We start from the raw sequence: 18,393 nt of genomic DNA, 5'->3' as shown, positions 1-18,393 counted from the left end.
TTTACTTGCCATATGTTTCAGTAATTGCTTTCTTGATTCCGCGTACCTGAAAACACACAAAACTCAACTTACCCAGCCAAGCACGAAAAAATTGCTTGCGTGAAAATATTCACCTTTACAGCACTGTATGCTTTTCATGCTGTTTTGTGTATTCTTTCCATTCAAGTTGCAAAAATGTATGGAATGAAATCAATGAGAAACTTTCCTCACCCAAGACCTTTTCCATTCCCAATGCTACCAGGATGCTAAGTCACCTCAGTGAAGGAAAACAAAATCACAATATCTCTCTCATATTTCCCATAGTTCATTCTTCCAATCAATACATAAACTTTGCAAATAGCAAAAGCCTTTGATTGAAACAAAAGCAGATAATACTTAAAAATTCACTGGCATTTAGAATGTAATTACTGCATAAGTTATATATTCAGCGAGTCTAATTTTTCGCAAATCAGGACTTCCCGACAATTTTGCATGAGGTTAAAATTTGCAAATGAAGAGTACACTAACGGACAGAGAAATGTATGTGTACAAGTTGCATTCATATTGTGATCAGAGTTAATGTTTTTGCGTGTTCTACAATTTGCAAATGGCATGCAACTTGAGAAATTCCAAAAAAAAAAAAACATTAAAAAATATATACTCCTTACCTAAGACAGCCTTGGCCTTTCCTGTGTAGAATGAGCTTGCTAATTTGAGGCACTCCTTGTATTTGCCACTCTTCAAGAGAACATCCAGGCGCTGAACATTCAAGCAGAATATAAACACAAGTGCAGAAAGCAGTATAAGATTTAAATTCTTGAAGGAATTTCTGCATATTGTTTATTTCATCTAAATTCATTCAGCTTTGAGAAGGAAGAATCAAAGAAGTTAAATAGTGGTACTCAGAAAGGAAATGTTTGTTTCCTCTCAAGTTGATATCTAAGCATGTGCTAATCCAGAAAACTTATAAATTCAAATTCATTTAGACACTTCAAAAAGTACACTAATCCATTTTTTTCCCCTGATGATCTAAAACCCACGATATGAAAAAAAAAAAAAAAAGATACACATAGTTATGTACCTTATGTCTCTTAAAACTTGCCCTGTTATGAGTTGCATATCTATGGAAAATTCAAAGGAGCCACACCAGCAAATTTATTTAAGAGTAAAAAGACAGTTCATGACACAGCTAATAACCTTGGCCTGAACATTTCTCACTTTTGCCGAAAACACACCCAATGTGGCAAAAAGACTCAAATGTTCTTGAATAATGCCTTCTTACCTGATTCCATGATCTGATGTTCATTACGTGGATGGACTGAAAGAAGAATAAAAAAGTATGAGATCTTGAAATCAGAGAAAAGCATTGTAAAATGAAGAGACTGAAAAAAAAAGATTAAACAATTCATCAGTACTGCAGAAGATAGAAACCAGCACTGTAACCAAATAGTATTGTTTATGATAAGCCTCCCTCACTCTGACATTTCAGCTAACACAATGAGAATTCTAAGTTATATCAGTTCTAGACACACAGAGTAAACTCACACTGTAAACACTTAGATGGAGTATCATTTCATTTACATATTAGTTGAAAAACCATGTCATAATGTTATTTTAGACATTAGGTCTTGTCCATCCAGTAACCCTTACCCGTTGACTTCTCACCCCGCAAATGCACTCCAATACACCATAAGAAGTTATCTATCACAAAAAGTCTTATATGTAAATCAAAGCACTAATATGGGTATATAACCTGGTATATGAGTCTGCACTGAGAAACAAATAAAGACTTATTTGACTGATTTTACACATAAGCCTGATGTAAACATACATGTATATGTTGATAAGTAAAGTGACGATACTCATCATCTTCTAAGATTTGGGAAAAGAGAGAAGACAATCATGCACTTACCTTGGTCCCCAGAATAATAAGTTGGCCCTTGTTGGTTGCTATAGACTGGTAACAAGCTCTTTCTCCAGCCAGTGCCTGTACAGAAAAGCAATGAGCGATTAATAGCTTATCAGAAACAATACATATATAGAAAATAGGTTCCATTTCATGATGTGTCAGAAAACAAGCTGGCAGTGACTCGGAGAGAGCCTGGAGACGGCAATATTCAGGAGTACATCAGAGGTATTAGTTTCTTTGATGTAAATCAAAGCTTGTTTTCAGTATAAAGTACAGCAAATTGCAAGAGTGCACCATGTCAAAGAGAACTTGAAACTAGAAATTGAGTGTACCAAAAGAAAGGAAGATTAAGCTTGGCTTCAATGGATAGTGAGCAGCATCTCATTGAATCATAAGATATTAGACTGTTTCCAATCACAATGAATAGAAAGATATGAAACTCTTTTCTAACTCTGAAGTATCAATCACTTCTACGCTGTTTCATGATTCCTTCAAATTATTCAATTCATACTGATACAATACTGATTGCACTTTGTTAAAAGAAAAACCATAGATCTTTTTCAATTTTTCTCAGGTATATAGAAATATTGTCAGTTGACATGCAAGCCCACTTTTTACACAACATTTACCTTAAGACCAAAACCAGTACAAATGTATCTCCAATCTGGAAATCTATATTACCACCTTGATGGAGTAACTCACTTTCTCCTACAAAGGCCTTCTCACAAAACATAGTTAACTGATAGGCCATTTGATATCAGACTCAATTTCAATTTATTCGGCAACTGTATGATACAACATAAAAAAGTGCACATTATAAAAGACATAACATTCAAAGGCCGGGACCCCTTGTAAGCAAGTAGTGCTTGTTATGGGGCCCCTTTGCAGCAATCAAACAATCAATAACAAAAATGCAATTAAGCATATATCGAAATTTCTGTCATAAGTAGAAAATTAGAAAAAACAGAATTACGTTACAATATACACATAGACATACGCAAGCATACACTCAGTAAAAAATGCAATGCACGAGATTGGTAAGAGGGTAAAGAAACGAAGATAAAGAAAGAAGAAAAAGTACAGCTGTTGAAGTCTACTCAGTCAAGGATGATAGTTTTTTAAATGTAATACGTTTGAATAGGGTTCTGAAACGAGTAAGTGTAGTACTGGATTTAAGATCAGAAGAAATTAAATTCCATTCATGCGCCCCTGTGAATCGAATAGAATGAGACCTTGTTGTTAAGCGACAACTTAAGACTCCTATAAATCAAGCAACTCTATCCTCACCAAGGCTTTGCTAACATTGCCTCCCGTAGCAAGACTCTTGAAGTGACTGCTGCCATACACCAGCTCCACATCACCGAGGTCAATGACCTCCAGTTCCTCTTCAGACTTGACATCAATGACATGTAGCCTCTCGGTGGTATCCACAGTCACCAGGGTTTTTGCATTCATCCACTGAGAAAAGATCATGAGTCATAGACATCAACAGATGGTATATGAACACACACACATATAAAAAGGACAAACGAAACAAAAAGTTGATGGAAATTATATTAATTTCTTTGCACACCTACAGTAACCCCTCATTTCAGATCTTTGAACTCCTCTATCCTAAATTTGCCTACTAACCCTAAGTGTATAAATGTTGTCTTATCCACTGATATAAAATATTCATAGCTAGCACATGTCATATTCTGAAAGAATTCTCTAAGTGTTTCAGGGTTAAAAGTATAAGAAAAGAGATATAAAAGAATATATGATGGAAAAGCATAATTGATACAGTGAGATCTAGGGAGGTAAAGAATGGTGGAATGTTTCATTATAAAAAGAAATATGTTGTAGCATTGCTCTTTAAAGGTAGGGGATACCTTTTACAGACCTCCAAAAATGCAGCAAAACATTACATATGAACCTCAGGGGACTTGCTTAGGCCACTGCTTACAAATTTGGAAGTCAACAGTTATCTAAAATTTGAATAATGCACAAAACTCAACTACTCAGTAGTTCTGTGTGTCAGCCACACTTAAGCTTTTTTGTTGTATTCTTCTGTATTTGTGATCTATAAACACAAATCTAAAAGTACAAGAGCTGATGTAATAACATATAGAGTGTGTGGCAAGAATGTATATAGAAATGTTTGTAAGTGTTGATGAACTTTCTTCACAAAATATACATGATGGACACACATGCAGTACATGGGTCTGCAAAGGTAGCCTAGTAATGTACTGGAATTTACGGTTAGCCCCGAAAACAATTCCATTCAAAATCTAACGGTCAAAAAAATGTACTAAATGTTACCTTCCACTTTCAATACTTTATGGGAGTTTCTAAAATGATACTCTCTTCAACATACCACTGTATTTATACAACTCTTCATTTAAGGCGTGCAAATGGGATTCCCTACCTCTAAAGAACTGACTGTTTGTGCATGTTTGGTTTCTAGACAGAATTCCACAGTCCTGCCGCTGTCACTGCAAAAGTTTGTGCTCTTTAAAATGTTCTGCTGATTAGGAGTTAAACTATTAGACATGGACCTGGAACAAGGGTTTTACTATTAACTGGTTGATATTTCTGGATGAGTTCTTGGAGATACATTGTATGCTAAGCAAAACCTTAAAGCAGGAAAATGTTAATAAAAGAATCTTGCATGTAAGTCAGCATTGCATCGGAAGCCAATTTAATTCACACAAGATTGGGGTAACTAATGAAATGCTTTCACATGAGAATACAGTCAAATCCCTGAGTCACAAAAATAATTTTCTCACCTGCACATTGAGAAGACTGTATGACAAAATGATGCTCTGAAGAGGAGCAAACTTCACTTTACTGCCGTCATCTTGGTACAGCACCTTTAGGGATGTCATTCAAAATGGGAGATATCGCAAAATAAAACAAAAAACATGTGAAGCTACAAGACCAGAAGTTTCAAAGCCTACAATACATCAGTTAACAAAATGCATGTTCTGGTGTGTTCTGAATAATGGCATTGTAATGATAATGTAAAATACCAGTATTTTGGGCTTGTTTTTTGTTTTTCTTCAAATCTGCACCTATCTCCAATGATGTACTTCTTCCACTGGGCAAAAAAGAAAACTATGCATATTTTAATAAAAATCTCAACCAATCTAATACTACTCTGTCTAAGATAAACTAAAGCACAGTATGCCATGGCACTTTAAGGGGTATTGTTCCAAATTCCTTAAATTCTTCACAAAATTTCAACAATTTAGATTATAGAACTGCCTCCTGGCTATGAACATTCTAAAACCCTAGAACTGCTAGACGAGACTTTGGAACCACTCATACATGGAAGACTTTGATTTGGCCCACATGCCATCATATAATCACGCACTGGTAAGTCCAAAGTCCCCTGATTAATGTGTATAAAATGTGGATCTTCACCTGCCAGAACACTGAACACACTAATAGCCTCATAGTTTGTCATTCGTACCTGATAGAAGTTGATGATATTTGTTCTGGCACAAGCCAGCACGGGGTCAACGACCTTTGCTGTGTCTGTGACCTGAATGATGACAAACTGCCAGGCAAGAAGGGGCAGAGTTGAAGGGTCACCCTGGAAGAAACCAACAACATACACTGATTAAAGCCATAGCATGAGATAATTAGAAATGAGAAATGGAACCACATTATGCCCCTTTCATATTGGTATTTGGGTTTGAAATGCATTTAATGGGTATGACACTAGATGAAAAATAGTGCACTGAATCCTTGTATGTCTGTTTCAGGTAGTGAAGAATCCTTTTCAAAGAATAGATCCGCACTCAATACATTTTTTATTGGTTCAGAAAAATGACTAGACAATACATGACTCATAATTGGTTTACACGAGAGTAAGAGGAAACAATATTTCCATATTTACCGACATTTACAAATAAGAAAACTGGCATTTTAGCTCTAATTATACACAAAGATTTCATTTATTATGTGATAAGAAATACATTAGTCATTCTCTGTCTTCAAGTAATCTCAGTCATTCCTATCTTCTGCTCTCGATGGCAAGGTGAATACACTGAGGTCACCCATGTCATGTCATTCTGCAGTAAAAGTATCATTGAACACTCAGTAGGCACAGTCACACTGGCAAAAGATAGAGAAGTTTAAGATCGCAATCTGTAAGATCTTGATGTTTTGCCAGTGTGACTGCAAACTTCCCGCGAAACTTCCCACTCCAACAAGGGATATCTCCCCATTCCACCAAACTTCTCGATCTAATGCCAGTATGACCGCTAGAAACTGAAACTTTGCGATCTCTTTTGCCAGTCTGAACGCGCCTAGTATGTCACTACAGATGTTGGGCTGGATTCAAAATGCCAGGAACCTGTACCAACACCAGGCTTCCTGTACAAATTAATTTTTTTGTTTCACAGTAAGGTATAGGTTTGTGGGACTTACCCTGAGCTGCTTGGTGAACATGACGGTTAGTCTTGGCCTCAGACCCACGATGAATACCTTCATTATTATGAACAGAACACATTTCATCAGCATGATCTAAATCATCAGGGAAATTTGACTACGTTAGAAATGCATTATGTTGTTTGTTACCAATATGCATTTTTCATCTTATACTTTAGAAATAAGCAATGAAGTCATTTATTACATCTTTATCCTTCTTATATCCTTTGTTTTTCTCTTTTTTTTTTGTCTTGTGAGATAACTCTTTTTTTTTTAAATGCAAAATGTGCAACATCACTGTAGAATGCAAAACCCACCCATTTTGATGAATGGGTCTAGGGCAATTACCCCCTGGGCAATTACCCCGGACCCTTCCCCTGTCCCTAATCCTAATCCTAATCCTGAAACTAATCCTAACCATAACCCAAACTCCTAACACTAAACCCAACCCTAACCCTAATCTTAACTCTAACCTTACCACTAACCAGTATTTAGCCGGGGGGTAATTGCCCTCTGGGGGTAATTGCCCGGATACGTGATGAATATCTATCACAGACCATGACTTGTGACTTCCAAGACTCATCCTACTGTGTGGCTCATGTTACCAATTGACAAAAAAACAAAAACAAAATAAAACTATTTTCATTTAAGAGTATCTACTCTTTTGTGACAAGTTTAACTGGTGATTTCTAATGGCTAAAAGTCTTTATGATTTAATCATCTTTAATACTTGTCTAGATATTAGATATCTCAGATGGTGTAATCCCAATGCACACAGTCCCTTTCCCAATCACACTGACAATGAACACTACATTAAACTCTGTGGGCAAAGGTGACCTTTTGCAGCACAGACATATGTGCAAAGTACGATATAAAACATGTTGAACTGAATTTCAATGTCACTCCCAATATTGCTACAACTCTTGGTATGGCATGTTCTAACTTATGAAGTGTTTAGTTGCTTTGACCGAATCAATGAACATTTTAGAGCAAAAATAGGCCTTAGCAGCTGCATCTACCTGACCAAGTGAAACACAGTGGCTGAATATATATTTATGAAAACTACAGAGGCTGTGAAAGTATTCTCACAACTTATAAGTAAAACTAAGATGCAAATGTTGGGATACAATGTAATATTTGGACACAGACAAAACTACTTTCAATGTTATACTAACACCATGTCTTCTGTGTTTTACTTTGTTTCATGCTATGGTGTTAGTTGTTAGAATTTTTTGTATACATGTCATTCTAACAACTAACACTATAACATGAAACAAAGTAAAACACAGAAGACATCTGTCAAAGACAAAGATAGTATTTAATTCCACTATTGCCCTAATTCATCAAAGGTAATTTAACAAAATCTATGGTTGAATTATGTCCATGGACTAAAACAGTTTCTTTTTGTTTCCCCTGATTGACATCAAGATTTCAAAAACTTGTGTTGACATGTATGTTGTTGTTTAACATCATTGTTGTATATCATGGTATTTAAGACATCATTGCAGACATGGTAAGGATATTGTACATTCCATACCTTGGAGAGTGTTGCCATGGCAAGGAGAGAGAAATCTTTCAGTGGGTGACTAGTGACAGTGGTATCCATCCTCAGGGGAGCCAGAGTACACACCTCTCCCCGACTGAAATATGAAGACATTCTGTTACATACCAACAGAGGTGGCCCACAATTCACAAGTTTCCTCACTTACTATGGAGTGCAAAAACACTCTAAGACAAGTTTTAAGTGTGCCATGTCAACAACAGACCTGACACAAACATTCATTGAGTATTGATATCACTGCATGGTATATTGTAATAAAATACAGATATTCATGTGAAAAGCTTGAATTAAATTTCACTTCTGATACTCAACAAATGTCAAGATAAAATAATGCCAATCTGTAGGCCATTGTCATGGCAGAGATTTTAAAATACTGGGATTTAAAAAGATTAAATTCTGCAGAAAGTGCTTAAATGTTTAATCATTTCATTGTGAACTTACCTCCCAGAAAATAAACATCTTGACTCACAGGTGCGCATTCCCATGACCCGTCTTTAAAACAACAAATAAACAAATAAAAAAAAATGAATGACATCATCAACAATCACTTTGAAGGAAGGTATTTGTGAAAACATGACACCAAGTACAGTAAGTTGCAAGGCAGACAAGGCAAATGCGTCTATCAATTTGGTATGTATTGAATCAAGTTCATTTAATTGTAGAAGGAATAGATATGTGTGAATATACGTGTACCACACTGCCTTACAGGGTAAGGCAGAGTAAGAAAGACCAAAGTAAATAAACCTATCGATGGAATTGGTCTAATATACTTAAAAGTCTTTTGAAATACACATCATTCTTGCTCTAATGTAGAACCAGGCCAAGAGACAATGAAGTCCTAACACTGCTGTTAATTTATGCCTCAAAAGAGAGAATACTGTAGTCTTATTTGAGCACCTGCATAAGTGCACTGACATCTTTCCATCAAATTTTGGTTCAATCTCGGCATGTCTCTTGGCATTAAAAAGATGAAATAATACAACAAATACACAATCTCAATATATCATTCATGAAATAAACAAACTGCACCATGAACTAAATATGCCGATTAAAAATTGGCAATAACAAAAGAAACGGTAGATTGACACCCCTCTTGGGTACTGGCAGACATAATTTACATTAAACTCACTTCATGCTGAGCTCGAAGACAGAACCTCCAGAATCACTGCATATCGCCAAGGTTGGATCATCTGTAAACTGGCAGAGAAAAATGAATTTCACTTTAATAATCACCTTGTGAACTTGCAATCTTATATAGTCCACAGAGCCTTGATCATATAACATAGCAAAACATCACCTACCAATGACCATCTCCATTTTCACTCACTTCTAGTGTGAATATGATGCATATCAAAATGTCTTGGAAGCAGTTGCACTCATAATCAAATCAACTGGAAGGAAAAAGACTAAACATTGCACTAGTCAATATACAAGAGAATACATGTACCCTGCAGTCTACCTGTTGAGAAATTACGGTGATAATAATAAAAACCGACACATCACTGATGTTTCCCGACTTCAACAGATGATTGAAATCCCTCAAGCTAGTTAGGAAAATGTTTATTTTGACACAATACATCCTAGATTAAATTATCAGCACAGTGCATAAAATATAACAAGCACAGAAAGGAGATGATATCAGCAGTAAAAATCCATCTTCCTGCATCATAAACCTTATTTACAGTGAGCAAAGGAGGGCATCCTACCTGAATGTGAAGAACAGCGGAGCCAGGTGGGTGGGCATCAGTGATGGTTCTTAGCAGCTTGCCTGATGTTAGATCCCACATGGTCATCTGAAGGGGTGATACATCGTAGCATCAAAAATCTACATCATATTCTGCTTCACTGTCTTTTACAGGTTTTAGTTTTATTACCAGAATCTAAAATTATGCATCATCCACATGCAGCTGTAAACCATGTTTTGTCTTAAAATACATATTCACTGTTCACTGAATACCGTTGAGCTTTGAAATAGCCTTTAATACAGTCCTCTCAGGGAGGTGGAATCTGTTCCACCTCCCTGGTCCTCTATATCACTGTTTCCTTCGTTGGTTTAATCTCAATCAAACACCTCAGTACTCTTCAAGGAGAAAATCAGGAATGCTATATCATGCTTCCACTTGAATCTCTCTCACTTACTACCAAACATGATGGGCTGCCACTGCATATTCATAAGAATCTTGAATTTTGAATCTTTACATTAAGTCTTTAATCAGACGTGGAAATAAATTAAGACGACTACGTATGACATGGTATGAATAGCACCTGCATTTATTCCAGCCACCAATATATAAGAAATTACACCTGTTTTATCCCAGACATCAGTCAGTGGCATGAAATGACTGGTTTATGGTATTACCAATGAGAGATGAGGGCAGTATACATACCTGCCCCTTGGCAAAGCCAGCAAGCAGCCTGGTACAGTCATTGTTGATACTGAGTGCAGACACTGCTCCATACTGAGCCCCAACTGCTGTACTACCAAGGCACCATCTCAACACCTGTTTGGGGTCTACATGGTAGACAAGCAAACATGTTTCTTCCTCACTCTTAACAAATATCATCTCCATTATACAGACACACATGGGTTCTGTGAATATCAGAAATCTGGCTATGAAAGCTGACACATGACACATACTGTACTAGTATTCACAAGACAAAGGTATTATGGGTACTGATGTTTATATATATATATATATATATATATTTTTTTTTTTTTTTAAATAATAAAACTTGGGTAATGTGTTCTAACATCCTACAATGACAGAGACTCCAACCCGAAGCACCTTCTGATCTGGAGATTCTCCCGCCTGAAACCCCAAGCAAACGGGAGACTCCAACTTGATGTGCGCGAAGTGCATATCACGAGCGAGAAGTTCCTTGCGGCCGGGGTCCAGGGCCCGCTTGGGCCCTGGAAGCTCTAATAATTAGGGTTCTTGATGCTCCCTAGTGCTATCTAAGGCTTATTTTTCAACATACGAAGACAAAAAGTAAGAAATTATTTCAAGCGGGAGACACAGAGCCAGGGCGGAAGAAATCAAATCTCAAGTGGGAGAACAGGAGATTTTGCAAAAATGGGCTTTCAACGGGAGATCTCCTGTCGAAAGCGGGAGAGTTGGAGTCTCTGCAATGATTTACAATACTCATAAACATTCAATATTGACAAAACTGAAAAATACTATGCATCCATTCATACTTCTAAATACTAAAAGCTTTAATAATTCATGTTCTTTGTGAAGTTATTTAGTGCCCTATAAAATGTATCACAATCAAAAGACACACAAAGTTACTCATCATAATACAAATGGACTTCTCTGATTTGACTAATTCAGCAATAAATGGTGGCATTTTCTCTTAACCGAGGTCAAAGTAACTTTACATCATAAAAATGTAGCTGTAAAAATGTTAACTTTCAAAAGAGATGTTAAATCTATTTAGTTTCAATTACACTGTAGGACCATCTCTTAGTTAGGTGTCCTGTATCATGGATAAGGGACTGAAGACTATAATCAGGAGAACCATTTGAGCCGGAGATGATTTCTTTTGCTTTCTCTGGGATCTCACATTTATGTAAACTTACCAAACACCAATATAAGGCCATGTGAGCTGCCTACAGCAATTTGTATAGAGATTGCGATGGCTGTTGGTTTTCCCGCATCCACACGGTCCTGAGGTGACCAAAAAAAAAAAAAAAGATATGAAGAGCATAAACTATGTCATCTTTTGTTTTCAATGTCTAAAATACAGCCATTAATTTCAAATCATTGTTTCTGATGTAGATGTGCTGTCATTCATACTGTGTACTCTTGACTCTGAGGTGCCATTTCATTTGTAGAGCCCTGCATAAATCCCTACAAAGCTACAAAAGTTAGAACAGCAATGCAGCATGGAATCACAATCATGCAATTAATTTTTTTTTCCTAAGCTTAGCATATTCAAATAGCATACTGTCAGTCCTGTTGTACATAATACAAATTTCACTAAATTTGATCCAATGATGATGTTTGGTATCACACTAAAGTAAGAATATTTTTTTCAGCTTTAACAGGTACAAATGTGGAACATGACTGTAATCAGAAGCATGTATCAGTACCCTTCTACAAATGCACTTTTTAAAATGACAAATAAGTAAAGTAACTGTGACATTTCATGGCTTGGATTTTTATACAGCAAAACACCAATCTAAAAACGTAAAAACATTTTATTTACTTTTTTTCTGTCCTCACAAATTTATACTAATATTGGTGACATGTCAGCAGTCTGTAAATTGGAAAAAAGAAATAATTTTACTTGATTAAACACAACATAATATTAGTCATGGGGAAGAATGCTCACCACAGCAGATGGTAGTTTGTGACCATGTATGACAGTTATACATAGATAAGTGCTACTATCTGTATGTTAGGCAAAGCTTCAAATGCTATGAATTTCTCTTTAAAAATGTATAAAATGATAGGCAGTGTTCAACATCACACAGTAACCAACTTCCTATTCTGTGTTACTAGTGTCACACAGCCACATTTTGAGTTGCACAGTGTCTTCTGATTTGTAGCTTTATTCTATATGAACTCAAGACCAAGTTATCAATGTAAGTCTGTCACTCACATTTTTTTTTTTTTTTTTTGCTAACAAACTGTCCAGTGAAAAGCACTGTCTTCCTCCTTTTAGTCTTACCAAGAGTCCTTCCAACCCCTACCCCTTAAATCAAAATAAAAAGATATATTTGCCAATAATGTGACTCACAGCAGCAGAAGACACCTGCGAGGCAATCCCACGCAGCAAGACATGTCTCAGAATGGACCCATGCTCTTCGTACTGAATGTTTTTACGTCTGCAGGAAGATAAGCGAGGTTCATAATTGAATAAATGATTAAAGGCAGAGGCACTTCAAATTGAATGCTCTCCATTACATGGAATGCATGCACATCTTAAACAGACATTCATATTAACCTTGAAACATTTTGCAAATCTATTTCGGTCCTTCTTGGCACTTGAAGAGATCACTACAACCACCATTTCCTACTCTTGTCTTTACACTTTGGCATACTTGTACTTGTCTGCGATGAATGTTTGAAGAATGATTAATCAGATTCACAATGAACTTATTAATGTCCCAGTCCTTGATTTAGGTAAATAGGAAAATGTTAATGTTTTCTAAAACTTTCATTAACAAAAATTAGAAAATGGGTTCAATTGAAAAAAAAAAAATAAAAGTTTTGTATTAACATGTGACTGTCCAAGATAATTCAATTTTAAAAATGGATTCAAGAGTTAAGTGCCTTTGAGTGAAATGAATAAATACATACTGCTGGGTAGTTGGTGACTTGTCAGGAGTTACTGGAATGTCGTGGACAGACACATTGTCACTGCTGTTTTCAGCTCCAACAGAGAAGAGGCTCAGAGAGTGATTATCTGGTTCAAAGGAGTCTTCAGGCTGTTGTCAAGAATGGAATTCAAATTAAGTCACCTATGCTTGCTAACATCTTAGCTGACATCAATTTTTCCTCCACTTGTCGGTGCACAATGCTTGAAAAACAAATAGCTATAGTATAAACCAAAGTCAATCAGATTATACAACATATCTTATCCTTATATCAGAAATACATATTCTATGTCAGTAATGCATCAATAAAGTGCATGACACTTGTGGTTGTAGATGCACAACTACAGTAATTATTCTTTGTCTCTTCTCTAATCTTGTAACAGTGGATAGTATTGATATCACAAATATTTCTCAAAATTTATAACACATGTATAAATTCGGAGATTCACATTATAGTATACATCTCAATAATGACTAGTTTGCCTTGCATCTGCATTAATGTAATTACAATAATCATAACTTATCAAAATTATCATGATCTATACCACCACCACCATCATCATCACTGTGATTTTCATTATTCATCTGGTGGTTGTGAGGCAAGTATGTAAAAGTAATGCAGGCACAGTTAAACATGCCTAGAACAACTCAAGGGAAAACACATACTGGTAATGTGGTTGTTGTAGACAGGTTCGATGCAGTAGCTATTGTGAAAGATACTGTTATTGTTAATGTCCCATACAATTACATGTACATCCCATCATCACATGCGTTCAGCTGTGTTTTACAACTTCTCTCCTCGTGAAAACTGAACAATGAAATCATCAAGCCATTTTTCACGTAACATGCAGACAAAAAATGTTATAGAAAATAGCTGGAAGTACATACCTCATTAAGAATGCTCTCCAGGCTTGGTGTGGAGTCAACTTCTGGAATATCAAACTCACTGTCATCAATCTAAGCAACACACACACACATAAAAAAAAAAAAGATGATAATAATCACACACATTAGATACTTACGCATGCGTCACTGATTAAAGACAATACTGATGACAATGATAGTAATAGGAAACAATAGTAACAATATAAATAAAGTGGGATACAGCAGTATAACTTCTGACTTTTGAATGCAATGTAATTCTAGTACTTCTTTGAATTTAATTGAATATCATATCAATTTTGAAATATACTGAACACAGCAAGGTATTACCATAAGAATCAAGTGAAGGAAAGGTAACTCCTAATAAAATGACAACATCTGTCAGATATAACCAGTTTTATTCTATGATCTATTAAAGAGCAGAAAGATTTAACATGCCATGAAAATTGATGAAACTATTGAAGTTTGACTTACATTGACATCATTCAGTGTGTAGTCAAGGATGTCTGTTGCAGCTACAGCTGCCTCAACTTCATCCCCAGACTCTGCCATGGTGTAGCTCAGGACACACTGGTGGTAGACGTGCCTTCTCCTGAAACAAATATATATATTCACTCTAACTGTCTTGCACTAACGGAAAGCTGTACTGCTTTAAATACATGTATTGATATTAAAATTCATATCAATAATGCAGTCAGCTGCAATGATTAAATATCTCAGTGAGAATAGATCTCTTACAATGACACTCTGCCATAGCTTGAGTGAAATTCTCTAAGAATTATTTGAATGATTTGAAGCAGTGAAAGAAACAATGTGAACACATGTTACAAACGACCAAAATAGATATCTGCATAATGCAGTATACTGTAATGTGCTATGTTCTTGTTCTCACAAATTTTGTGACTCAACTGATATCTGTGAAATTAATAAGTGGTAAAAAATATTGCCTTTATGTATATAATAGCCACGAAGGGAAATCACCATCTTTCTCTCTTGCAAAGTGATAATACTTACCTTTTCTTCTATCCAAGGGATTCCTGATGGCGAATCTAATAACTCAAGAAATTGTCTAATAAGTCCCCAAGAAATACTATACCCTTGAAATATTAGGCCCTACTGTTGTACCGGTATTAAATCTACATGTGCGAAGCAAATAATAGTACAGAAATGAAGAAAATGGGGGGAAAAAATCTGAGTGCAATCATAACAGCATGCTGTGAGCTAATTGGTATTGAGTGCTTGATTCTTTTCAGTCTGTAGATCTGTGCTGTCTAAAGCAGCAGCTAGATGAATTTTCTTTAGAAATCTCATAACTTTTGAATAAATCTATTAAAATTGTAACAAAGACAAAGTCAAAATCCTTCTATACAAAACCCAACAGAACTCTTTAAATCCAAGCAGTTCAGTTGCCACCAGGAAAGTGCTCAGTTAGAACATCTTCTTGGACCATGGAACCGGATTTGTTTTTTGGTTTGTTTGTTTGTTTGTTTTTTTTTTTGGGGGGGGGATGATTGACCCTTGACCCCAATCAGCCCTCAGTACCCCCCCCCCCCCCGAAACACACACACACACACACACACAAATGTTTTGCTGCCCCCTGCTCTTGACTTTAGAAGAATGGTGTATAACTCAGCTGTTAATTAGGTTCACATGTTAGAATTTCACTTGCAAACTGTTGCAGATGTAAATCTACATTCTTCCAAGTCTGCACTGATGGGATATGGAACACTCATACATTCACGCCATAGTAATACCCACACTTAGACCGACCTAACTGCGACCAGCAGCCCCAAACGTGTAGCGTAATGGGGCTGTGGACTGTAGCATTCAGGATCATGACAGGGGTAGTATCGCGGATAAATATCAACTTAAAATCGAAAAATTTCTTCAATTTGAAGACTTACAGGTGAAGTTGAAGTGTTGACAACAGGTAAGGCCAAAAAAAAAAATTGTTTGTTTGCCCTTAATTGTCAAAACCCAAGAGGGTCGGTAGGTCGTTTTTTTTGTTTTGTTTTGTTTTGTTTTTTTAAATACAGGGTACCCTTTTTTCCATATGTCAATGCACTCAAAACTCCCAGGGGATTCATTCAAATTTACGTCTTGCCAGGGCCCGGTACGCGAGGCAGAAACACTCACTGACAAACACTTATAACGTTCATCTTTGTTACATTTTTCAAACAGCTCCTAAAAAAGTACCTTCCAGTGAGATGCTAGCAACTGAACTCCAAACGGTTTTGGTGCCATGACAGCTGGTAACGGATGCTGCAAAAGTAGCCATCTTGGCAGTCGAGCTGGAGCGCTGTGCCGCGGCCAGTAGCTAGCTAGGACACTATCTAAGCGCATATATGCATGCATTGATTGGATTTCGTGCACATGCGTGCACGCACGTGAGCCAAAAAGGTAGCTAGCATGCAATGCATGCTATAAAACGTAGCCCGCGGCCCCGCGCGGCCCAAACACAATTATGACGGGTCGATGAGATGAAAAAAAAAATCAAACATTTTTAGACTTTTTTTCATTCTTTCTTAGCTTAAAATGGATAATTTTGGGTTTAAAACCGTTCATAAATTTGTAGAAGATGAAATTTGTGGAAAAAAATAAACTTGAAAGAGCAAAAAAAAAAAAAAAAAAAATGTGACCCAAAATTTCCGTGATTTTCGGTCGGTCGCGAAGGGCAAACAAACCAATTTTTTTTTTGGCCTAATGTGCAAAGTTTGGTTCTGCCATATATAGTCCCTTTCTGTTCGCATTGATGACTGAATGTGACTCGGTCGAGAGGAACCTGGGAGAGCTACACTGAATTGACGGCCAGCGCACGAGCACAAAGACATCTTATCCGGTCAATGGATTTGAAATTTGTGCACATGTGATGTGTGCGCATGCGCTGGTCGTCAATTCAGTGTAGCTCTCCCAGGCTCCTCTCGACCGAGTCACATTAAGTCATCAATTCGAACAGAAAGGGACTATTGGCAGAACCAAACGTTGCACGTTACCCGTTGTCAACACTTCAGCTTCACCTGTAAGTCTTCAAATTGAAGACATTTTTCGATTTTAAGTTGATATTTATCTGCGATACTACCCCTGTCATGATCCTGAATGCTACAGTCCGTTCAATTCAGTGTAGCTCTCCCAGGCTCCTCTCGACCGAGTCACATTAAGTCATCAATTCGAACAGAAAGGGACTATTGGCAGAACCAAACGTTGCACGTTACCCGTTGTCAACACTTCAGCTTCACCTGTAAGTCTTCAAATTGAAGACATTTTTCGATTTTAAGTTGATATTTATCTGCGATACTACCCCTGTCATGATCCTGAATGCTACAGTCCGTTCAATTCAGTGTAGCTCTCCCAGGCTCCTCTCGACCGAGTCACATTAAGTCATCAATTCGAACAGAAAGGGACTATTGGCAGTACCAAACGTTGCACGTTACCCGTTGTCAACACTTCAGCTTCACCTGTAAGTCTTCAAATTGAAGACATTTTTCGATTTTAAGTTGATATTTATCCGCGATACTACCCCTGTCATGATCCTGAATGCTAAAGTCCGCAGCCCCATTACACTACGCGTTTGGGGCTGCTGGTTGCAGTTAAGCCCGACCAGACACCGTGCACAGCGACAGGGCCGTGTATAGTCAACCCACACTCTCATTTCACTACTCATCTCATGATCCCAGGCATTGTAACTGTGTATTTATCCCAAGTGCAAGTATTGTCAGAACTGCTTGTAGGCCCTAGATATCTATATTGTTGTAATGTCTTTTCCAACTGCCAGATTCTGTCACTGATCAAGTAACGTTAGAGTCTAACACTAACAGTTACAAACCGTAGAGGTCCGCGTAGATGTCGATGTATGGTGCCGCATGATGTATGTCGTATTAAGTCGCAAATAAGGTGAGGGTGTAGCCCGACCATCGACCAGTCACTCTGCGAAGCAACAGCCGCTATTTATACAGCGACTGGGCTGTGTATAGTTAGTGAGGGTGCAACTTACATACAATCGTGTGTGCGGTGAGCTGAATTTGCGTGTCTGCATTGACTTACACCATCTTATATTAGCGGGACTAATATAAGTTAAATAGTCTTCATCTGTCAGTTTCTGTAAAGGTAATCTACGCCAATTCTAAATCATTACATTACAAACATAGTAGGCCTACTGGGTATCATCCCAGTTGCACAAGTAGACGACTGTTCACTACGGATCGCAATAGGCTTAGTTGACTTTTATTGTCAATATCCATAGACATACTCACTATTACTATGGCCGACTCCGTACTCCGTACCCACCGGTGGTACTGTACCCACCCACATCACGATCTTGAATTC

General features: G+C 37.0%; 1 protein-coding gene across 1 annotated transcript in view; it reads right to left on the bottom strand.

The window, feature by feature from the left end:
* Positions 1-14,656, bottom strand: part of LOC140245095 (vacuolar protein sorting-associated protein 8 homolog) — a 38,996-nt gene extending 24,340 nt beyond the window's left edge. The window contains exons 1-17 of the mRNA XM_072324692.1: positions 14,545-14,656; positions 14,077-14,145; positions 13,172-13,299; positions 12,609-12,696; positions 11,446-11,533; positions 10,253-10,377; positions 9,572-9,658; positions 8,995-9,062; positions 8,307-8,357; positions 7,842-7,944; positions 6,305-6,361; positions 5,343-5,465; positions 4,657-4,740; positions 3,176-3,346; positions 1,892-1,966; positions 1,262-1,297; positions 648-738 (exon numbers count right to left, since the gene is read on the bottom strand). Of these exons, the coding sequence (XP_072180793.1) occupies positions 648-738; positions 1,262-1,297; positions 1,892-1,966; positions 3,176-3,346; positions 4,657-4,740; positions 5,343-5,465; positions 6,305-6,361; positions 7,842-7,944; positions 8,307-8,357; positions 8,995-9,062; positions 9,572-9,658; positions 10,253-10,377; positions 11,446-11,533; positions 12,609-12,696; positions 13,172-13,299; positions 14,077-14,145; positions 14,545-14,622 (1,522 nt within the window). The 5' untranslated portion in view covers positions 14,623-14,656. The remainder of the gene's footprint in view (positions 1-647; positions 739-1,261; positions 1,298-1,891; positions 1,967-3,175; positions 3,347-4,656; positions 4,741-5,342; positions 5,466-6,304; positions 6,362-7,841; positions 7,945-8,306; positions 8,358-8,994; positions 9,063-9,571; positions 9,659-10,252; positions 10,378-11,445; positions 11,534-12,608; positions 12,697-13,171; positions 13,300-14,076; positions 14,146-14,544) is intronic.
* Positions 14,657-18,393: the final 3,737 nt, after the last annotated feature.

Source organism: Diadema setosum, chromosome 22, assembly GCF_964275005.1.
Source record: "Diadema setosum chromosome 22, eeDiaSeto1, whole genome shotgun sequence".
Classification (NCBI taxonomy): Eukaryota; Metazoa; Echinodermata; class Echinoidea; order Diadematoida; family Diadematidae; genus Diadema; species Diadema setosum.
This window is presented reverse-complemented; position numbering and strand designations above follow the sequence as displayed.